At 39.3% G+C, this 25,052-nt stretch overlaps 1 protein-coding gene across 1 annotated transcript in view; it reads left to right on the forward strand.

Moving 5' to 3' along the window:
• Nucleotides 1-271: 271 nt before the first annotated feature.
• Nucleotides 272-25,052, forward strand: part of spire2 (spire-type actin nucleation factor 2) — an 82,886-nt gene continuing 58,105 nt past the window's right edge. Inside the window, exons 1-2 of the mRNA XM_072596102.1 lie at nt 272-666; nt 11,296-11,339. Of these exons, the coding sequence (XP_072452203.1) occupies nt 381-666; nt 11,296-11,339 (330 nt within the window). The 5' untranslated portion in view covers nt 272-380. The remainder of the gene's footprint in view (nt 667-11,295; nt 11,340-25,052) is intronic.

Genomic DNA, 25,052 nt, shown 5'->3' on the forward strand with positions numbered 1-25,052 from the left:
AAAGGGTGCAGCAGCTTATGTGTACAGTATTGGACACCAAGCTGTAACCCACACGTAAACCCCCTGGGCGAAACAAAGGAAAATCGGTCCCCAGTGAAGGTGCCAGGGTAGCGGGTAATATCCGAAAGCTGCACTTGATTCAACCCAGAGATTTACTGTCCTGTTTCTGTGTTTCTGCTGGTTTTATCCTGTGCACTCCTCTGATTCGGGTTGTGTGTGTGTGTGTGTGTGTTTAGGAGGCTGGGCTGGGCTGGCCCACAGCAGGGCGATCACATGGTACCGGCTGATTGACACCGGAGCTGCGGGCTTTGGGGCTGGGACTCGCTGTTATGGGAACCTGGAGAAACGTTGGCCAGCAGCGATGAGCAAGCGACGGGGAAATGGCCAGGTCGGGCAGTGATGGAGAGCCGCAGCAGCACGTCGCCGGCCACGACGCGCTGGAGCCACAGGTTTTATCCCTGGACGAGGTGCTGAGGGCGTACGAGCAGCCCATCAACGAGGAGCAAGCCTGGGCTGTGTGTTACCAATGCTGCCGCTCTCTGCACCGAGACTGGCCCCAGGAGCAGGTGCGCATTGGCCGCGTCCGGGAGCTGGCAGCCATCCTGCTGCATCGGGATGGCACCGTCTCCCTGTGCGGGGAGGACCACAACAGGCCGCCGTTTCCAGGTACACTCCGCTCACTCTCACACACTCACTCACTGACTGACTGCAGCAGCTAAACCCACAACACCGACTCACAACTTTCTCCTCCAGCCACTTCACTACTAGCCCTGCCGCACAATGAGAGAACCTAGCCATGATCTCCTGCCAGAAAAATCCCACGCGTTTTGTTAGCCAAAAGGCTGGCCGTTTCACACGAGCTTGTGTTTTCGTCATTGGCCTGAACTGTATTGGTATTGCAGGGCGAGAGGAAATGTATCCACTGTTCCAAATTCTTCAGTCTTAATAGATACTGGAAGGTCAAACTCAACCATTGTTCTAAATGTTATCCTTACTACTGCAAGTAAATATGATCAACATACCTATTGTAAATTTCTAGCACTTTCATAAAAATTAGTGTAAGGTTTGAGTGATTGTAATATGAAAGATTTCAGGACTAGACCTCTAGTGTATACATTCCATAACTATTGGACATTGAGGCTTTGTTTAAAACTCTTAAGCTTTTTAAAAACCATCTCTTTAAATTCCAGGTAGCGTGTTGATAATTTTTTTTAAAGAAAAGTGAAATTTAAGCATTTGAACTCAATTGTTTAAATCTCAATGTGACTATTGGTTTAATGATTTAAGAGATGATCTGTGCTTAAGTAAATTTTGTTTTATTCTGGTATAATCCAGACTATAATTTACTATAAAAGGTGTCTTGAATGGAATTGTGAAGCAATTGTCCAGGCATTGTTTTGTAATATTTTTGAAAGCCACCTTCTTGAATGGGTTGCAATTTTGTTCTGTTTAGTGTCAGTACTACTAAAGTATTATTTTGGACTTCAGAGTGTGAAAGTAAACTACAGTTAGGGATAGTCAGCATGATTTTGTGTGAGGAAAATCATGTCTCAAACTTTAAGTTTTTTTTGAGGTAACCAAAAACATGAAGGGTAGGGTGTTGTTTACTTGGACTTTGTCATGGTTTCAAATGGTAGACTAATTAGTAAGGTTAGATCACATGGGATTCAGGGTGAGTTTGCCAATTGGGTAAAAAATTGGCTTTATGGGAGGAGACTGAGGGTGGTTTTTCACATTTTTGGGAGGTCTGTGACCAGCAGTGTTCCACAGTGATTGGTGCTGGTCCACTTTTGTTTGTCATTCAGATAAATGATTTGGGTGAAAATAGAGGAGGCATTGTTAGTAAGTTTGCAAATGGCACCAAAGTTGGGTGGTATAATGGACACATGACTAAGGTTATCTAATGTCAGAGATCTTGGTCAAGGGGCTGAGGAGTGGGAGATGGAGTTTAGTTTGGATAAATGCGAGGTTTTGCATTTGGTAATACAAACAAGGACAGTACTTGTACAATTAATGGTAAGGCTGTGGGTAGTGTGATAGAACAGGGAGATCTAGGGAGTTCAAGTATATAATTTTAATTTTGCATCACAGGGTTACTACACAGGGTGGTTAAGAAGGTGTTTGGTACGCTTGCCTTCATTGCTCACTCCTTTTTGAGTACAGGAGTTGGAATGTCATGTTGAGAGTGCAAGGATTCCAATGAGGCCTCTTCTGCAATAGTGTGCAGTTCTGGTTGTCCTGTTACAAGAAGGATATTATTAAACTGGAGAAGGTTCAGAAAATATTTATCAGGATGTTGCTGGAAATGGAGTGTTTGAGATATAAAAATAGGCAGGGACTTTTTTTCAATGGAGCTTAGGACGTTGGGGTTTTACCTCAACTTTTATTGAGGTTTAGAAAATTTGAGGGGCAGAGATAAGATGAATGACCAGGGTGTTACCCTGAGGGATGGGGGAGTTCAGAAGTAGGGGGCATATTTTTAAGAAGAGGACCGGATGGCCAATCTTTTTTAGTGGTTTGTGTGAAATGAATTGCCAGAGAAACTGGTGGATGCAGGTACAGCTACAATGATTAAAAGACATTTGGAAAAGTTAATGGGAAAGATTTGGAGGGATATGGGCCAAGTTTAGTTTGGGAACATGGATGTCTTGGACTGTTTGGACTGAAGGATCTTTTTCCATGTTGTATGACTCTATAATTAGGCCTTATTACTTAAATGGCTTTAGGCACATTGAGTATTGCAATAAAATAATTCTGAGACAGCAGATGCAGCCTGCATTGTTCTTTGTTAATGAAGTGTGTGAACAATGATGCAAAATCAAAACCATGCTGATACTGGAAATCTGAACTGTGAAAGACCTACTAGGGTCAGGTGGCATTTGATGAAGAATCATTGACCTGAAGTGTTAACTATGTTTCTCTCCATCAATATTTTCTGATCTGTTGAGTATTTCAGGCATTTTCTGTTTTTATTTCCTGAACAGTGATTTGTTTTGAGGCCTTTGATTCAGGAAAACAACGATTGGGAAGGAATGACAGTTATTTTAGCCTGTAAATTCTGTCCCATGTTTGTTCACCATAGCCTGGCCCCTCAGCCAAAATGCATTTGCTCATTTTGGAGAATTTATAGTCTCCACTGTGCTGCTAGCCATTTAGATGCAGCAACTCATGTGTGTGATGTAAATACCTGGCACTTGACCATACCCATCTCACAAATAAAATGCCATTGACATATAACAATTGGGTTGTATGCATCTTTTTTGCTGTGATTTGTGCATTACCTTGAAGTTGTGGGAGGAAAATTTTAGTAAAGTTATATCCTTGTAAAATGTTCAGACCAACACTAATTACATTGATTACAACTTTAAATCTAATTTATTTTGATATCATACAGCACTTATCCATACCCTGCCATCTGCTACATGGGATTGCACTGTTAGGAGTGGATTGTGTTCCACCCTGTCCCTGATAATTATTTCAAAGTAAGACAAAGTTGTATTGCTGAATGTGTGGTGATGCAAGATCCATAACTCATTTATGTTAAGTATTAGTTGGGATTAAGTTAACCACAGTGTATTCTAGTTGATGTCCTAGATTTTCCACTTTCAGCTCAATCATCTAAATGCAGAACAAGTGTAAGTTCACATACATTGGAACAATATTTGGATTTCCTCTTGTGCATAGATAATTTATTATTGTATTAACTTTGTATATCTTGCACAAACAAGATATACATAGAAATGATGTGAAATTATCAATATTGTGTTATGAAGGTTTTTTAATAACACCCACGTGACAAGACCAATTCATCCTGAAAACTGCAAATGCTGGAGATCACCATAGGTCAGTCAGCATTCCTGGAGACCGAGCAAGGTAATGTTTTGAGTCTAAATGACCCTTTATCAGAGTTGAAGTGTCAACTCTGATGAAGAGTCATCCAGACTTGAAACATTAGCTAATTTTCTCTCCATTGCTGCTGTCCAACCTGCTGTGATCCCCAGCATTTGTGTTTTCAGTACAGATTTCAGCATCTGCAGTAATTTGCTCCTACATTTTGTTAAATTTATCCACTGTTCTTTAATCTACATCCTTTTTGTAAATGGATACTGCAAGTATTCAGCTTCTTGCTTCTCTTGTTTAAGTCAGAGATATCTAAGTCACTGTCCACAATTTTTCAAGATCATTTGGGGATGTTGAAAATCACAAAATATTTTGTATACCAACTGTTGCTGGTTGTTCGTAGCTTTTGTGGGATGGTTGAATAGTAAATCCTGTGGCAATGTCAAATTATATTGGTGGGCACCCATCTACTTTATATTGGATGTAGAGTTTGTTATTTTTATATTTCACGAAAGTAAGATTTTAGATGCATGCTCAGAGCTTGTACATCAAAGTATTTGTAATCAAAGAAGTAATTGTAAACCTAAATTAGCAGAAACTGTGAAGACTGTTCATCAGACTTCAAGCTGTTTTGTCAACTTAAATGGAGTTTTTTGTCAGGAACAGAAAACCTGTCACAATAAGCTAAAATGTGATAATAGCAACAGTCCACAGACTGTTTAACAATCAGTCCAAGGTTTATATTTGCCAATCCAACTCATTGTAATGAGGTTCACATTTTGGTGGCTACTTTAATGAATAATTCACAAATACAAACAATTATGAAATATTTATAATTTGACTAGTTTGTACTGATTTTTGAAAAATGAACTTTTTGTGTAAGGTTTGATTATGTTGTTTGTAAACTAAATATTTAGGCTTTGACATCAGATTTAATTGCTGTGATGAGGGCATTTCAAGCAAGGACAGCATGTAGTGCCCACCTGTTTGGCATGGGAAAGTAATAGTCAGCCTCCTCAAACCTCTGGTGGCAACACCATGTTACAACACTGGGTAAAACCCCCCGCTAACTTAAACCCAACTGTCAAAAGATTCACCCCGTGCTGTATTCTGTGAAAATTTGAGGCACAGAACTATCTCAAAAGACCGTATTTAAAATAAAAATTAACAACTTTTAAATTTTTTTAAAGTCAAAGAGAGAATAATTAACAACTGTTTACAACTCCATTTATTCACATTCATAGAATCCCTACAGTGTGGAAACAGGCCATTTGGCCCAGCAAGTCCACACTGACCCTCCAAAGCATTACCCACCTATTCCCCAACCATTCTACACCTACCTCTTACTAATGCACCTAACCTACACATCCCTGAACACTATGGGCAATTTAGCATGGCCAATCCATCTAAACCTATCTTTTACCTTCCCGCCTATAATACTGCTACGATTAAAACCCCCAATTTAAGATTTACAGAAAAATTCAAATTTCAAAACCAGCCAGCTGTCGAATGTTCTCTTGGTATCTTCCACTGTAGATTTGCTCTCCAGGTCGGTGTCTATCTTTTCTTTCCTTTTTTCTATTTTCTTTTTCTTTCCTTTTTCCCTTTTCCTTCCTTCGCAAACTCCTTCTCCAGACAGGTGCCTCTGAGTTCTGAACTAGCAGCCTGCATCTGTTGGTCTTTTGGCAGTTCTCCTCCAATTTTTTTTTCTGCTTTATACCCAAAGCATCAGATTGTTTTAATTGGTGTTAATAGCATCAAAGTACTAAATTCAAACTTGATTGGAGTTTGGTATTTTTGGAGTATAATTTAAAGTGGCTAAATTTGAATTTTGTTTTGTCTCTAGGCAACCCAGATACTCTAGCTGTTTGACCAAATGTTGTGTTGTTATCTTGTTCAGAACACTTGGTGCTGTGTCAGGTAGTTCTGCTAGCTTTTAACTCTCTATTTTAAAGGTACAGTATCCCTTACGCCTTCGTAATAACAATACGAATAAATATCTTCTGAGATATCTTCAGAGGGAATTTAAGGGTCAACTACGTCTCTTAGAATGGAATCTAATACAGCTACTGACTTCCCTAAAGTCTATTGGTAAACCAGTTGGATTTCATAATTTAAAAATTATGGTCATGTCTTCTAATAATAATTGTAAAAGGAAAAAAAATTGAAGTTTATCTGAGTCTTCCCTTCTGTCCCTAGCATCCAAAAGGAATATCCTTTGTAAATTAGGTGCCGTGCAACAGTTATTCCAAGCGTCCGACCTCCGTATCGATATCACAAGACTGCTAGATCTTTCTGCACACCAGCTATCAAATGATTCAGGAGAAGTTCTATAATTCATTATTTGAACCCAAGAAAATTTAAACTTTAGATAACAGCAACTTATGTGAGATGCTGAATTGCATTGTACTTGTAATCAGAACTAAAATGATAAAACAATTTTGAACAAACTTTATTATGGTCATCATGAAATAAAATGGAGGAAAGAGAAAACTAGTTAATTTTGCTTGTAAAGAAGACCGCATTATTGTCACCCCTCAGCAAAGATAGCTTTTTATGGAGAACTATATAAAACCACTTTACTGTATTAGTTGCTCTCTACTCTCATATTGTGAAAACATATTTTGCAGGAGATCCTTCCTTTGACAAGATAGCATGCTTGGATTGACAAGCAGTTTGAACAGTCATTGTAATGTGAGCCTGCAACTTGATTTTATTTCCAGAAAAACCTGCTTATTAAAATGCATTCTTATGAACAATGGATACAGAAAGAAAAATGGTGCAGTGTTGAATAGTCATAAATATTGGTCCTGCACCATGAGAATTTTTTCACAAACTCTTGAGGTATAGAGCATTTAAAATATGTATTAAGTCAATGTGGCCGGATGATGCAGTTTCGAGAATGCAATTATTAAATCTTTGTCTCAAATCTTTCATGTGATTGGCGTAAATGTTGGCTAGTATTTATCATTGATCAACACTAGGTTAATAGGATTAATAGATTATTCTGGAATAAACCCTTTTTAATCTTACTTATCTTCAGCTATTGCTGTAGTTTTTAAAAATGGAATTGTGGAACATAATTTGTATTCTGCAATCAGAATGACTAGATAATAAGAAACCTAGTGAGAAGAAGTTAAAGTAAATCATATGCCATGGTCCTTCAATTATTGTGTTCATATTACAAAATGCTAAAACTTCAATGTTAATTCTAATTTATCATATTAGAGTCAGTCTTCAACCTTGTGTTTATCAATTTTCATTCTGGAACGAGTACATGGAGATTGGAGAAATTCTAGATCTGCTAAACCAGTTTTTAAAAATGGCCACCTGCACTTCCCATTTTTTTTCAGTTTCGATAGTGTGGGCAACATTTGAGTCAGGTTGGAATTAATAGGATACTCTAGAATAAACCTTTGCATCTTTAACCCGGGAAGAACAGAATAGGCTTCTGGGAATTCCAGCAGTGTCTTAGGATTTTAAGAGCCAGAAGTTTAAAATTAAAGATGAAGACATCAGACATTTCTCCTGCTCTCATATCCTTCACCTACCATGCACCATCCAAGCAATTAATATCCCTACACTACCTCCTTCTTGCCCCCTCTTAATCACTGTGTGATCTATACCCATCGAACCATCCTACGTTTCCTCCCATCCCCCCCCGTGCCACTTTAAATCTAACTACTGATCCTGTAGCCACTCCACCCTTGAGCCACTCTACCCATCCTCCCATCCCCTTGACTCCTTACTTTATCTATGCCCTCATAATCAGGTGGTGGTTTTTGACCAATGTGATGGACCAAAGAGCTGTTTCCTGTACAATGGATCTCTGAGACTGTGTGGCTCTAATCCCCTTGACTATGTTTAGCCCCATTCAAAATGTGCCACATTCTCTTCTTCCTTCCTTTCCTTCCCCCCCCCCCCCCCCCCCCCCCCCATGCATCATATCCCAACATTTTGCATTCACTCTCCATCTCCATTCCCCTAGTATGCACCACAGACATACCTCAGTGGGATAATTAGTGTTTATTGATGTCACTATTGGGGGGGTGGTGGAAACCACACTCATTGATCCAAATAGCAGACAACATGTTGAAATTCCTTCAACTGATGTCTTGCGTAAACATATTTTAGTTAGGTGCTCAACTCCTTGGTTAAACACATCTTTCACCTATGTGCTTAATTTCTATTTGCAAACAAATGTGTTCATGCTATAAAGCAGTTGTATTTGCTTGTCGAAACACCCATTTTATTGGCACCCCATAGTGAAAATGACAGTTTGGAAAGTAGCCATGCAGCATAATCCTAGAATGGCTTATGTTAACAGGATACCTGAAATCCTAAAACTCTTTGCCTTTGATTCCACACTTTTTTTTGTTTGACCAGTACTTTGACAGCCTTGGAAGTTCCTTTAACATTTGGCCAATCTCGATCATTGACAAGTGTTGGAAGAAGTCATTGAGAGTGCAATAAAGCACCACTTTCTCAGCAATAACTTGCTCACTGCTGAGTATTCACTAGGACCATTCCATTCCTAAGATCATCACAGCCTTGTCCAAACATGCACAGAAGATTTGGTTGGCATGATGACTCAGTGGTTAGCACTGCCGCCTCACAGTGACCTGGGTTCAATTCCAACCTCCGGCAACTGTCTGTGTGGAGTTTGCACGTTCTCCCCATGTCTGCATGGGTTTCCTCCCACAATCCAAAGATGTACAAGTTAGGTAAATTGGCCATAGTTTTCAGGGATGATTAGATTCCCTACACTATGCAAAACAGGCCCTTCGGCCTAACCAGTCCACACCGACCTCTGAAGAGTAAAAACCTAGACCCATTTCCCTCTGACTAATGCACCTAATACTGTGTAGGTTAGATGCAATAAGCCAATATCGGGTAGGGGAATGGGTCTGGATGGGTTACTTTTCTTAGGGTTGGTGTGGACTTATTGAGCCAAAGGGCCTGTTTCCACACTGTAGGGATTCTAAAAATCTGAACTCTAGCTGTGAGGTGATAGTGACTACCTCTGACATCAAGGCAGCATTTGACTGGGTTTGGTTTGGGAAGCCCCAGCAAAATTAGGTTCATATTCTCCAGTAGTTGGAATCTTTTCTTGCACATTGAAAGATGGTTGTGATTGTTGGAGGTCAGTCATTTTAACAGCAGGTCATCATAGCATATGTTCTTCAAGCTGTTCCTCCACCTTCAGCTGCTTTATCAATGACCTTTCCTCTATCAAAAGGCCGTTGCTTGAGTGTTACCACTCAGCAAAGAATGGGGATGTTTGAGAATGATTGCATAAAGTTTAGCACATTTCAAGAAACCTCAGCTACTGAAACCGTCCAGGCTCAAATGCAGCAAGACTTGGTCCATGTCCAAATTTGGGCTGATGGGTGATGAGTAATTCAGCCTACACCAGAGCCAAACAATGACCATCTTCAAAAAGAGAGAATCTAGAATTGATTCCTTGACATTCAGTGGCATTATTATCACTTAATCACACCTAATCAACATACTGGGGAGCACCATTGACCAGTGCCCAAACTGGACTCGCCATAAATACTATGGTTACAAAAGCAGGTCAGAGGCTAAGAATCCTGCAGCAAGTAACTCACCTCTTGACATGCCAAAGTCTGTCCACCACTCCTTGCCAACAACACTTAAGATGCTTGACACCATCGAGGTCAAAACATCCCACTATATTTGTACCACATTCCAAACATTTACACCCTCCAGCACTGATTCTCAATAGCAGCAGTGTGTACTATCTCCAAAATGAACAGCATTTCCTAAACCCAAATCACTATCATCTACAAGATCGAGGAGAGTAGATATATGTGAATGCCACCTGTAAGCTAGACGCTATCCTCATGGAAGTATATCGCTATTCCTTCAGTCAAATTCCTGGAACTCCCTTCCTAACATCAATTTTGAGTCTATCTCGACCCTAAGGACTGCAGTGGTTCAGGAAGACAGTTTACCATGATCTTATCAAAGGCAACTTGGGATGGGAAATTAATGCTTACCTAGCGGTGATGCCTACATCTCATGAATGAAATTTTTAAAAAAATCAAAACTATGGTTCTAAGACCAGCTCAGTAGTTACCAATTAATGTTGAGTAACATGCCTGTCTCCTCAGTGTCTGTCCACCATCCACAGGGCACATCAGGAATGGGATAGAATACAATCCACTTGCTTGGATCTTTGCTGCAACTTCAACTACATTTAAGAAGCTTGACACCTACCAGGCCAAAACAGCCCATTTTGTTTCATAATCCATCCACTACCTTCAAAATTCTCTCCCTCTACCACTGATACAGTGGTACTGATACACTGATACTGCTCTAAACCACACCATCATGAATCGGTCTATATCATTATTGATTGACTTTTGTGTCAAAATCTTCAAACTTCTGCCCTATCTTACAACCAGGAACTCCAGCTATTCAAGAACACAGCTCGCCACCACATTTAGGGATGGACCGTAATGCTGGCCCAGCCATTGATGCCCAAAAAGTGATGAAACAGATACAAATGGGGAAAATACGATGAGGGGGCGATGACCGCCAAACAGAAGAACGCGGTTAACAATGTCTACAGCAAAAGATATCTGAATATTGAGAGAGAATTGCAATGGCAAATGAGAGTTCAGGAAATGGAATGTGACAAAGTTACTGCAAGTAACCTGGAGAACAGAAAAATGCTGGGTTTGGGGATGTCACCTGGGATCACGTGCAATTTCTGACATTTTCGCTAAGGTGGAGATGTTCCTTGTCATGGCAAAAATCTGGACTGATATCTGTTCATTTTAATTGACTTTTATTTACATTCCACCTAGAGAACCGTGAAACATTCCACTTGGATTATGCCTTTGAAGCAGCAATTCATTTTGAGAACGTACCAAGTGTAATCTTGTGAGCGCAAGTAAAAGGAAAGGAAATATATTTCAGTATTGAAGCCCTGGCTGAATCAGTCATTCACTCCTAATCATTGTCACTGAGCGCTTGTATATCTTGTGCTTCTAATGCTAATTTTCAACAGACTTGTAACCATATACTTGTTACATTCTGTATTTAACAATGATCCTAAATTAACAGTTGGCATATTTTAGATCTTCAACTTATTTTGGATGATTATTGACTAAAACACACCTCCAGATTTTCCTGCTTGAGCAGACAAATATTTTCGACAGGGATTTCTTATAACCATTAAGATATTTCAGGAGCGGGAAAGCAATGGGCTAGGGAGAATATGATTATCAATCTTTTGAAAAGATTATGTATCTTTTAAATGAATCACTTGTCTGCTTAACCAAAGTTTTAGATCTTGCAAAGGTAGTACTATAATTGAAAAAAGATTAATAAAGTCATGAAAGTATCAATTCATTTGACTTGTCGTGGTTCAATTTATCCCCAAGAATTGTCACTCTTGATAACCTATTTATTTTCTAATTTTAGGTTCAAAGGCAAACATCTCCTCTCGACTATGCACAGAAGGAGAGGTATGTGTCTTTAAAATACTCCAAATGATTCATATTGTGCTTTGTTCATTTTGTTAATTTTCAGTTTAATAGATCAATCACTTAGAACAGTGGTTTTCCAAATCTGATCCAATCTGTGAGTGTCCTCCAGATGATTCACAAGCTGGTCTAAAATATAATTTATTGAAGCTGATAATCAATTAGGAAGAAAGTTTTGACACATGTATACAGGAAGTTCTGGGATAACGGGCATTTTGGCTATAGCATCGCTGAAGAATTAGGGAACGATATTTTTGGAGAATGTTTACCTCCATTTGTGATAGCACAATTCCAGCAGGGATTGGTTTGCGTGCTTTGATCGGTGCATACACCCAATGTATGTGCTGAAATCTCCATGCCGTTCTGCGCGTACACCGGTGGTCTTGCTGTTCTGCGCATGTGCCAGTGTCCGTGCATGTGCAATATCAGTGCCGGGCTTCATGCTATTCTGCACTACTGACAGAGTAGCTTTCTTTGAGAGTTACTGTACAGAGAGCAGCTTTCTTGCGTTTTTTAAATGTATTGTGTTAAATTTACTTTTATTAATACATATGATTTCAATCTTCTTTGCGTTAAACATTTTTGGGTGATTTTTGAGTGATCAGAGTGATTTTTTTTTTGCTGATCTGCCACTAAGCCCATAGGCCACAGTATTTTTATTAAGCGAGGTTTTGCTGGAATGCAACTACAGTGTTATAGGAGAACTACGTGTACTGTCTGTGTATGCAGGTCAACTATTCTAGACACAGCTTTGAAGCAACTGCTGCCATTTCCAACAACGTGCAACTGTGCATTTCAATTTTCAGTAATGAAAACAAAGACAACCTGGCTGAACGTGAATTCTAGCATGAGAATGATACTCTCCAGCTTGGAATCAAACTTGTCTCATCAAAAGAAACACACTTGTTTTCTTTTAATATTGATGAATTTTGTAATGGCAAGTGATAGCATATAGGGGAAGACCAATAAGTGATGCAGAGGGTAATTTCCCATACACAAATAGTTCAAAAGACTAAAGTTTGAGAAATATTAATTCAGAATAGATTGCAATTAAAATCGAACAATATAGTTTGATTGCTGCATGACTGATGAGGAAATTTAAGACACATTTATTCGATAAATGTCTTTAAGGTCATTCGGACCTTCAGGGAAATCTCACTTGAGTTTTTTTTTATTTTTGCTGTTTGCTTTACCACTTTTTACTCACCCAAACTCAGTGACTTCATGAACTTAAGGATACTAAGCAGCTTCTCATGCAAAGGGCAAATGTTCACGTCTGAGCCTGAAAAGTAAATTTTGATATGGTCATTTTATTCATGGTGATGAAGATGTATTGATATCTGGGATAAGGGACTGAAGAATTAATTGTGACATCTGTTATCCAATTTGGCTGAGGTCACCATATCAAAACCTGACACCTACATGTCTATGTGGATCAGATCAGCATGAATTTCTGTCTATTGATGTGTCAGTTCACTTGCTGTAAGCCTCGTTTCAATGGTAATGCTTTTGCTTCTGAGTCAGGAAGAAATGTATTTCAGGCAGAACTTTGCACTCGCCATCTTGAGAGGGAACCCTCCACTGTCAGAGATACTAAACAGAAAATTCACTTGACTTTTTGAGTATAAGATCCTATTCAAGGAAAAACAGAGTGCCCCAGGAGAGCAGAAATGTTCACTCTCAATCAAACTAATCAAGAACAAATCCCTTGGTCATTTATCCTGTTGCTGTTGTGTCACTTGGCAGTGTAAATATTGACTGCCATGTTTACCAACATTCCAAAGAAGTATTTCATTGGCTGTGAAGTGTTTAGCAACGTCTGATAAATCAGCGTATAAATCATTCACAGTTTAAATGGTTAAGAACCGAAATAATCTTGCCAGACTGGTATTGCATTACTAGGTCTCAGTTTCCGTGGTTCTGATCATTTGCATAAATTGTCACCATTCCAGAGAAACTGAAAGGGAACTGTGGGATAAGGAAATAATTCTGAACAGTCTCTGGAAAGATCTCAGATCACTTGCAAATTCTGCAAGCCTGAAAGGCCATAGGCTCAAAAGTGAAAAACAAATATGAAGCATGCAAAATCTGAAAGTGTAGCTGTGAATCTGCAAATAATTGCAGCCCAAAATATTCCCTCTCCTGTTTGGCTGTTGAAGAGGGGGTTTGATACTGCTTGAGTTAGTTGAGAAGATAATGGTTCTGTTTTCTTCTTTATAACTCCATTGACTTCTTTTGCCTAAGTATGAAACTCATTGATCTTTGTAACAATGTGGCATTAAAATTCTTCAAGAGTATATAAAATTGATTAAACAAATGAGTAAAACAGCAGGTTAACTATTAATTAATAATAGCTAAAACTCAGGACTGTTATTGAGTTTTGTAGAGAATAAAAAAGGTGGAAAGGCAGGTTGTGAGAGGGATACAAACAGTTTAGAGAGATTTAAGTGGGCAAAAAGTTGACAAATGAAGTTTGATGTGGGAAATTGCAAAGTTCATACTGGAAGGGAGAACAAAAAACAATATCCTTTAACTGGAGAAAAGGTAGAAAACTGCAACACAAAGGAACTTGGGGGGGGGGGGGGGTGTACTTATTTGCAAAACACAAAGCTAGCACATAGGTGGAGCAGGTAATCAGGAAGGCTAGTGGAATGTTGGCCCTTATTTCAGGAGAGTTGGAGTGTAAGAGTAGGGAAGTCTTACTGCTACTGTATAATCTGCTGTTGAGACTACATCTGGAGTACTGTGAACAGCTTTGATCCCTTTATTTAAGGAAAGATATCATTTCAATGGAGGCAGTTCAAAGACGATTTCCAAATGTGAACCCTGGAATGGAGGAATTGTCTTATGAGCAAAGGCTAAACCGTTTGGAACTCTGCTCCAGTGGAGTTTAGAAGAGTGAGACGTGATCTCATTGAAACAAACAGGATTCTTCAGGGGCTTTACAGGGTAAATGCTGAGAGGATGTTTCTCCTCGTGGTGGGGTGGATGTGTGTCTTTGGGATTCCTTTCCACAGACAGTTGGGGAGTAGTCCTTGTACATATTCAAGGCTGAGATAAATAACTTCTTAATCAGTAGGGGTATCAAGGGTTACAGGTAATGTGCAGGAAAGTGGACATGAGGAGTGTCAGATCGAACACTGTGTTATTGAATGGCAGGTTCAAGGGACATTCACCTGTTCCTATTTCTTATGGTCTTGATAGTTACTAATTAGTGCAGAGGCTTAAAAAGAGATCAGTTATGGATAGTAAGGAGACAGCTTAAGAAAATTTGTTGGCATAGTTCCTGTTTTGCTTTCTAATTTAACGTTAAAATTAATGCTATGAACTGTGCCAAACTGTTGGGTTCAGAGTGTTGGACAGGCCAAAGGTTTAATGTTGCATTACCCTGAAAAATGTAACTCTGGGATTTAATGCTACACAATCCCATTTTTGCATTGACCAGAGCAAATAAAGTTCCCATTCAGATAATAATTTGGAGATGCCAGTGTTGCCTGGGGAGTACAAAGTTTAAAAATCTCACCATACCAGGTTATAGTCCAACAGGTTTAATTGGAAGCACACTAGCTTTCGGAACGCCGCTCCTTCACCAGGTGATAGTGGAGGACACAATTGTAAGGCACAGAATTTATAGTAAAATTTTCAGTGTGCTGTAACTGAAATTATACACTGAAAAATACCTTGATTGTCTGTTGAGACTTTCGTCTGTTTGAATACCATGATAGTTTCACGTCTTTCATGTGTAAATCACAAAACTTTTTATTTTAAAATGTTGCATTGTCAGGTTAGCTGTAACAATTGGTGTTAGCAAGACAATATGCTAGGTAACTCTGTTATCTCACTTTTTTAATTAGAATCAATCTAGACATCATGGCATAGACCATTTGGATAAGGTATTCTAGTAATGTCTGAAATAAACTCAGTGTGTCATTTCAATTCCCACCACTTATTTCAATATTGTAAATACTCTGCGTGTAATCTTTCAGTAAGATGCCAAGTTAACTGTCAGTTTATTGTGTGCTAAAAGCATTTACATGGGGTGAAATATAATTCAAGGTTATTCTGAGGTAACAATTTATCTCCACGTAGTCATTGGATTACATTTCAGTAATATAGGAATGCCTGCAATCCAAGCAGTTATCCAATCATGATTGCAAGGTAATGGTTAAGTGTTTTTTTTCATGATAATTGACTAAGTGCTCTTGTACTGTAACTTGCTATTATGAACTGGGAATGACATTGTAGCAGAAAGGAATGCTGTGACCTTTGCCCATTGGCACATTGATTTGATTTTTTATTGTTTGCTGAAGCATTTGCTGTTTCAAAACATTCCACCTCGTTCTACAGTATAGAGTTATTAGGTAAAGTGTCAGAACTTAAGACGCAGTTTTTCATGGCAAAACACTCTCTTTGAACTTGCACAACAACATTTATTAAATTGAATGCGTTATTTTTCTAGATAGAAAACAGTTTTTGCTTTGTGCAGATAGTGCCAACACTATTCATTGCCACATCCACAGTACCACACAAAGGCATTGTAATAAATTATAAAGTTTCCCTCCCTTCAGTCAACATCCCGTGTGTGAATGTATAATGTGGATTAGATTGTTTGCCCCTGATATATTAAGCTGCTCAGCTGACTGGGATTTTTTTTCCCCTCAGAGGGTATTCACAAAATTTATAAAAGAGACTTGCATGACCAAAACATTTTTGATTTTACACAGTGCAAAACAACTCAATTTTTTTCTAACATAGTTTGTTACTGAGTGTGTTTTAGATTTAATATCTACATTAATTATTTCATGTCAATTCCTCCCCTCTGTGTACTATGGTTTAAGGACTTTTCCCTACTGCCCCTTTGTGACAGCTGCCCAGGCTTTAGTGCAACCTTCAACATGTGGCCTGGCCTATAGAATGTGCCAGTCTACAATACACTACACTATCGTGCATGGCTGTTTTCACTGGAAGATGAATGGGTTTCATGCAGGCTGCAGCATATTTTTCACTGAGTTGATGATCCTCCAAACCATAGTGATGTTTATCCTGCTGTACATCCCTGGGAACAGCCTATAGACACAGATTCTTGTGCCACAGAGATGCTTGGGATGAACTTTGACAAAAAACACTACATCTGTTTTCAGATATGCTTTGCAAAGGCACATTCCTAAAGGAGTTGAACAATTAAGTGAGTTAAAAATCACACAGCACCAGGTTATAGTGCAACAAGGTTCATTTGGAAGCACTAGCTTTTTGAGCGCTGCTCCTTCATCAGGTGGTGTGGAGAATAAGATTGTAAGACACAGAATTTACAGCAAAAGTTTACAGTGTGATGTAGCTGAAATTATATATTGAAAAAGACCTAGATTTGTTTGTTAGTTAAGTCTCTTATCTTTTAGAACTGACTGACTATGTTGGTTTCAGTTCTTTCATAAGTAAATTGCAAAACATTTTTAAAAATTACATTTTCAATTGAACTTTAACAATTGGTGTCATGTCGGCACAGATAATGTATTGAAGGTGTGAGCTTCCCTGTGTGAGGCTGTCTGTGCTACAATGGTCAGACTGATTGTCTAGGTGTGTGTGTGAGTGTTTGTGTGGGTGTGTCCGTCTGTGTATAGAACAATGAGGTCACCTGTAGTGTGGCATGAATCCGAGGTCCCGGTTGAGGCCATCCCCATGGTTACCGAACTTGGCTATCAGCCTCTGCTCAGCCACTTTTCGTTGTTGCCTGTCCCGAAGTCCAGGACATTCGACCTTGGACCTGCTGAAGTGTTCTCCGACTGGGAGGGAAAATTCCTGTCTGTTTGTTGTGCGCTGTCAGTTCATCCATTGCCTTAGCCTCTGCTCGGTCTCATCAATGTCCCATGCCTCAGGGCATCCTTGCCTGCAGTGTATGAGATGGACAATGTTGGCTGAGTCGCATGATTACCTGCCATATACACGGTTGGAGGTGTCCTCCTGTGTAATGATGGTATTTTTGTCAACATTCTGACACGACTTTCAGCGTCTAGTGTGACAAGGTTGTATAGTATTGTCCTGAAAGCCAGGCAGTTTGCTACGAACAGTAGTCTGTTTGAGGTTTGGTAGTTGTTTAAACTAAGTGACCTTGGAGCACAGATCTATTACTCCGTGACAGAAAGATAGCGAAGGTGGTACAGAAGGCATGTGGGAGCTTTCCTTCATTCAAAGATGTAATGACTTTAAAAAAAATGTAAGCCACAGCTGGATTCTTGTGTATAGTTCTTGTCATTATATTATAGCAAAGACAGAGTACAGTGGAGATTTACATGAATATTGCTAGGCCTTAAAAGTTGCAGCTATGAGGAGAGATTGAAAAGGCTATGATTGTTTTACTTAGAACAAAGGAGACTGAAAGGTGACCTCACTGAAATGTCCCAAATAATGAGGGGCTTGGATGTAGTGGATGGGGAAGACCTGTTTCCTGTAATGGAGAGTCATAGAGGGATAGAGATGTACAGCACGGAAATAGACCCTTCGGTCCAACCTGTCCATGCCGACCAGATATCCCAACCCAATCTAGTCCCACCTGCCAGCACGCGGCCCATCTCCCTCCAAACCCTTCCTATTCATATATCCATCCAAAAGCCTCTTCAATGTTGCAATTGTACCAGCCTCCACCACATCCTCTGACAGCTCATTCCATACACTTACCACCCTCTGCGTGAAAATGTTGCCCCTTAGGTCTCTCTTATATCTTTCCCCTCTCACCCTAAACCTATGCCCTCTAGTTCTGGACTCCCAGAAAAGACTCCAGGGAAAAGACTTTGTCTATTTATCCTATCCATGCCTCTCCTAATTTTGTAAACATCTATAAGGTCACCCCTCAGCCTTTGACGCTCCAGGGAAAACAGCCCCAGCCTGTTCAGCCTCTCTCTATAGCTGAAATCCTCCAACCCTGGCAACATCCTTGTAAATCTTTTCTGAACCCTGTCAAGTTTCACAACATCTTTCCGATAGGAAGGAGACCAGACTTGCACGCAATATTCCAACAGTGGCCTAAACAATGTCCTGTACAGCCGCAACATGACCTCCCAATTCCTGTACTCAATACTCTGACCAATAAAGGGACCAATTACCAGGGGTGCAATGATTGGTAAAAAGATTAGAAGAAACCTTTTTTTTTCACCCGGAAGTTGGGGGACTGTCTGTAATCTGCTGCCATGTTTGGTGGCTAGGGCAGAATCTCTGAACTATTTTTCAAAGGAAGCTGGATCTGCACCTGAAGTGCAGTTAGCTGCAAGGCCATTGACCAGGTGTGAGAAAAGGGGATTCCTGTGGGTGGCTGCTTTGTTCCATTGACACAGACACAATGGGCTGAATGGCCGCTTTCTGTGTTGTAACTTTTCTACTCTAATCTATTCTCTAATCTATAATCTCTAATCTATTCTCTACTCTAATCTACTCTGATCTATAATCAGGTCTCTAATCTATTCCGCAACCCCCTCGAGGGTAATGTACAAAAGGGACAAGACTCTGGGGAGGATTTCACTATCTTGGTGCTTGACTGCCTCCTTCTCAGATTTCAATCTGCTGAATGATTTTGATTTGATTGATTTTGCCAGTTTGCTCAGTGAACTATCACCCCCCCCCCCCCCCCCCCAAAAAAAAACAACCACCACCAAACCATCTCCTTTTCTTCCCAGGGCCTCAGGGGCAGATCGTTGCCTGATGAACTTGTAGTTTCTATATTGGGTTCTCCAAGAGGGATCAGTGGTATGACATGGTCAAACTGAGTGGAGCTTTCCATGGCAACTTAGACATCCACATCCCTTGCAATACCAGCTAATAGATGTTTGTAACAAATATAGGCTGTCATGTGAGTTCTATGGAAATGATCAGAGGTGTTGGATCAGTAAAATATGTTCTGGAGATCCAAACTGTTGAATGAGTTACATTTTTAGATGAATTTCATTACAGTTCAGGTAGAATTGTGCTTAAATGCTATGCCCAACTCTGGATTAATTGTGTTTCTAGAATCCTTGGACCATCACATTTAGCTTTTGTTCTTTTCTCCGGGTATTTGTTGAAGTGATTGGCTGTTACTGTGTTTGTCATACAAGACCTCTGGCCATTTTAAAAAGCAGAGTTTTCTGTTTGAGAAAATAATTGTCTTCTTTGTGAGCTTTCAGTTTTGATTTTTAAAAATATTCCCTAAGCACTACAACAAATTGTCAACAAATTCCTTCTTTCATTTTAAAAATAAAAGTTACTTTTTGACCTTCATTATTTAGATTTGCTTATCTCCTGTATACGTACATCAGACTGACCATCTCCTGCATGATGCTTTAGAAGTAGTTTGTACTCAAAATGATAAATATTTCTTTCACTTGATGTTTTTCAAATTTGTACTCTCCTTACTGATCAATGTGAGATTACATCCAAGTACAAGCCCTGAAGCAGTGCTTTGGTGCTATGTGCCTCAATCATGGCATGAATTGTATTGTCATTAGATCATTGGTTCTTTGGCCCAAATGAAATGCTCAGCTACCTCCTTTTTGCAGAGGGTGACTGCAGTTTGGCCATTTCTACTATTTCTGCTTTTGTGCAGCGCAAATGATCACAAAACAATGTTGCAAAACAGCTATCAAAGTAAATAGGTACCAATCTGAGCTTAAATCTGCCATCTGCAATAAAAAGTCAAGAGCCTGTAGCTACACTGCAAAGTGATCATTGTTAAGGTGCTGTGACAGCTTCCCTCCACTTGCGTGTGGCTCATGCAGAGTTCGCTGTTCAGTGGCAGTCAGTTTTAAATAAGGTTTCTTTCCAAGACTCTTAGCATCTTCCAAACTCTCAACCACGACTATCTGGAAGGGCAAGGGCAGCAGTTATATAGGAATACCGCCATTTGCAAGCTCCCCTCCAAGCCACTCACCATCCTGACTTGGAAATGTACTGCTGTTCCTTCCCTGTTGCTGGCTCCAATTCTGGAACACTCTTGCATAATTGGCGTCCCTACAGCAAATCGACTGCAACAGTTCAAGAAGGAAGTTCATTACCACCCCAAGTTAGGGATGGGCAATAAGTACTGGGGCCCAGACAACAAAGTACTTGTGTTCTGATTGAATGAATTGCAAAAAGGAAGTCAGGAAAGATCAATTTTTTTTAATATTAACAACAATACAATATGCTTGAAGCTCAAAGGAGTGGGTGCATGGGTTGCTGAAGTGTCTTTAAAATGTGGTTTTAAAGAGATTGAAGTTGTACTTCAGGAGTGAAGACCTACAGTGCTGAGATACCATCTTGGTGATGGGGTGGGGAGAGAGGAGATTCAATAACATTTAAAAATCAGAGTCTACTCTATCATTTTTTTTGTGTGTGAATTAGAGTTCAGAATTATCCATTTCATTGAATCAGATGATCAAGAGTGTGAAACCCACCCAATGCAACACTCCTGACGAGGTTTTGTCAGAACAACAAATTTTGTATTTGTGAGCCTTCAGAAGAAAAGTCTGCCCCTTTTCTGTGTCATTCTGTTTTTGCTGAGCATTTCAGCAATTGGAGTTCTTTTAAAAAAGACCATTCAGCAAGAACTAGAGATTTCAACATACTTGCTATTGAGCTGTACAGTTTTCTGAAGGAACTGACACTGTGCACTATTGATAAATAGAAAGCATATCAAATATCACTCCCATCAGCACTTCCACTGAAGATTTCCTTTCAGTAAGTGGCAATCAACCCATCCTTCTTTATTGCTGCTCTAACTAATGGTGCCTTTAGATATAGATAGCACTTTACAACTTGTAAAGGAGCCAGAAAGGCGAATCGATGACTTGGGCCCTACTAAAAGCTACAGAATGTTATTCCATTGTTGTCAATACAGATTTGCTACAGTTTCACAGAATTCAAAACAAGGCACATAGAATCCAAAAATTCCTCTTGATATCAATTAAATTTTACAGCATTTCAGTATTTTCCAGCTAGAAATGTTAAAATGTGAATGAAATAAATAAAATGTAAGGTTGAAAATAACATAAACACATACCAAATTTAAAGCTTGAATCTCTACTGACTTGCATTGGTCTGTTCAAGTGATGTATAAAAGACAGACAGTGATCAATGGCTTTAAGTACTGTGAGGAGGCATGTATTATTTATTACAGACATTTATTATTTGTTTTGGAGAACATTGAAGGACAGACCCCAAAATGGTGTGGTAAGACTGGGAAGAACAGGAAGAAGTAAAACTGAGTGAGGTGAAAAGTCCAACCTTGCTGTGTCACAATTCTTCTGTGGTGGGGAACAGAGGAAGAAATGAACAATAAGCTAATTCATAAACCGTGCAGTACAACTCCTGTAAATTTTGAAGGAAAATCTAGAACACAAAATCTACACCAAGACTAAACACAAATGGAAGAAGGCTGCAATTGTCATTTGAAAATGCGGGCATTTGTAGAATATTCTTTGAAATTACATGTCCCCTTCCTTTGTACTTACTTCATTGGCTGGGTCCTGTTATCATTTGGACATATAGTTTTCAACATTAAATGAATTCAGTGAAGCAGTAGAAATTTTAAATAAAGGGGAAAGAAATCTAAGGAAAAGGGAGTCCTTTCCAATATGCACTATTGATCTGGCCTCGGTAGACTTTCCTGGACAAATGTGGATTGAAATAATACTAGTCATGAGATTTGTTGACCGACCAGAGAGTGTGCTGTTCAACATGCTAGGTTATCACCTGTCTTTCAGGGATTCCAGTAAATTTTGGCAATCTGATCGAGTAGTCTGATCTAAATCTGCTGCTAATTTTACTTGAAACAAATTTGTGTTAATTTTCTTCTTTGTTTGTTTGCAAAATAATTGAAGCAACTTATTTTAAGATAACCATTAAGTTATTGATATTGTACTTGTAAAATTACATGTTCTTGTTTCATCTAGTATCATGTCAGTACTTTTCATCTATATTTGCACTGTAGGCTCACCTAGTACTGAGCGAACAGTTGAATACTCTGGCCTTTTCATGGGAATTATGCGCTCCTTTAAATGAGTGAAATTGCCTGAATCAATCAGCTTGTATTCAGTGTTCAGTCGAATTAAGGTATCATCTGATTTGTTTCATGAAGAATGGCATGTTCAGAGTTTAAAAATTGCCTCCGATACCAGTCAGAGTGTAATCGCATCACATCATTCCTGCAGTTTTTTTCAGTTAGTGCAGCTTTGAGTTCCTGCTGCCACCCAAATTATTACATTTCCTCTTTTAAAGGCAGAATGAAATGGGTCGAGCTGAATATTACAATTATAATACAGACAATTAAGAAGAAAGATTTGGAGTCAGGAAATGCACAATTCTAATCTACTGAAACTGTCAGCCTCCACTCCGTGCCACACCAGCTAGTTTAGCTACTGTCCCAGATAAGGATGCAGCAGAATTTCCTTGAAGCTCTTTCACCTCCACCACTGTAACATTGGAGAAGATTTGGATAAAACCTCTTCAAACACACAAATAGTGTTTCTAGTGAAATTACAGCAGCAAATCAAGAGACGCCGTGAGGAATTTCACCATTTGTATTGAGTGCAAATCCCAAGGCTAACACCATATTCCCTGCCTCATCCACTGAAAACTATCCATTTGAGTAATGTTCTGAATCTTTTAAGTACAGTAAAGGCAGGCAATCTGATGTAACAATGTTATGCATACACATATGGGTCACTTTGAGGTGGGGGTTGTGTCCTCTGCACGATCATAAAGTGATATATTGCATGTTTTCTGCTGCAGCTGTCTCCCTGCTAAATTTCTGATCTTGACTGTACTGTCTAGAAGAAAATCTGAACTAATATTTCAAGATGCATTGAGGGAAACAAGCCCTTTTTCGCCCACTCCTCCAAATTTGTGAAATACTGGTTCTGAAGGTTTATCTGCTGACTGCACGTGTTATACTGGCACGTCATATGCAATGAGCTAGGAACTAATCGTTCCACAAATATAGATCCAGGATATACATTTCCTGCTACACTGCACTTTAGGGGACTGAGCAACAATGTAGCTATTCACTAGCAACATGGAGAACTGCAAGAAGTTCACCCAGTGATGCAACACCTGCAGTTTGAGTCTAAAAATGTGACCATTTCAAACATCTGTGAGCCAGTAAAAAAATAACATGATGGCAACCGGTGTCTGAGTAAGACTCAAACCCATCTTAAACTTGTCTCGTGTTGGATTAGATTAAGAAAAATCAACCCACATTAGTGCCAGAAGAGGGAATGGTCCAAAAATGAAATGGCTACAGCCTGAAATGAAAGGAGAAGCTGATGCTGTCCATCAGCATTTGAGAAGTTTAAACAGAAGTGCAGGTTGATAAGTGGTAGCTATCTGAAATACATGAGCAAATTAGAAAAGGTCAGCTACGTCCTTTTATTGATGGAAATGAGAGTTAGTTTTCTTTTAAACTGTCACATTATTAATATGAATTTCAAAAGTATGAGGCAGGAACCAAGTCAGCCTTTTGACAATTTCTGAGCAAGATTGAAAAATGAACCCAAAAAGGAAACCGGTGAAAGTTTAATAGCTGTATTTATTTGGGGTTCTGCTCACTCTGAAGTACCTTTACAGAAGAAGATCACAATATCACATGTGTATATACTGCTTGAGCACATGATGCTAGAAGTAGACAGACAAAGACAGTGATGATCTAAATGGCTAGTCTTCACTTAAGTCCTAAGAATGGCAGCATGATTGATGCAGTGAAACAGTAACAATAAGTTGTATATCAAAGGGAAAGGTGGGCAGGGTCTGTTGACCATCTCACTTTCACAGACAGAAGAACACTATATGTCCTGTATGTGGATCAAAATTCACAGCATGTGGAAAACCGAATCTTTGAGAGAAGAGGCACAGACAAATAAATAAAGTAGGAGGAAAAATTATCACAGATGGAGCAACAGGGCAAAAGAGAAGGATAAGAAACGACATGTTTGAGATTACAGTAGTAGACATAAGAACCTTACCATGGCATCAAATGGCTTGATGCAGTTTTTCCAGAGAAGAAATCGTCTGCAACCATTTAGATAAAGAAAAAGGTGAGAAATAGCCAACAACTGTCAAGCTTAAGTTTAACACCAGCGCACAGCGTGATACCATCCCACTCAGACTATACCTGAGAACTATGTAGTAGTCTTTTCTGAAAAGTTGAAAGGAAATAATCACCCAAGGAAAGATAGTGTGAAGCCAAATAACATAATGCAAAATGAGGAATCAGCGATTTAAAAGCTAGGAACAACTGAAAGCATGTAAACACTATGTTCTCAGAAAAGGATGGTCCTGTTCTCCTGTTGCCAAGAGCTGCAGCTGATTTGAGTAAACCATAAGGTTAAGAAGGCATCATTGTTGGTTGCAAGACGTAAACCCAGTGAAAAGTGACCACTCCCCGAGACAATGAGAAACAAGAAACTAATCGCCATGATCAGAGAGACGACAGGTGGGATAAATTACAGCATCGTGGGAGAGAAGATAAAAGCCAAATGAATGGGCTGTAGTTCTCAGGTCCAATATTGAAAGGCAAGAACGCTTGACAGAAAATGAGTCCATTAATTTGGAAAGTTTGGGCAGCTAAAGAAAATTTTAAAATCCACAGCGTTATGTAGGAGAATAGTTTAATAGTGAAGTCCCATTATGCTAATGATTACATTCATTAGTGATGCCTGCTGACCTCCAGGCACACTTGGATTTTGGACTGTGCCA

Source organism: Chiloscyllium punctatum, chromosome 26 (genome assembly GCF_047496795.1).
Source record: "Chiloscyllium punctatum isolate Juve2018m chromosome 26, sChiPun1.3, whole genome shotgun sequence".
NCBI lineage: Eukaryota > Metazoa > Chordata > Chondrichthyes > Orectolobiformes > Hemiscylliidae > Chiloscyllium > Chiloscyllium punctatum.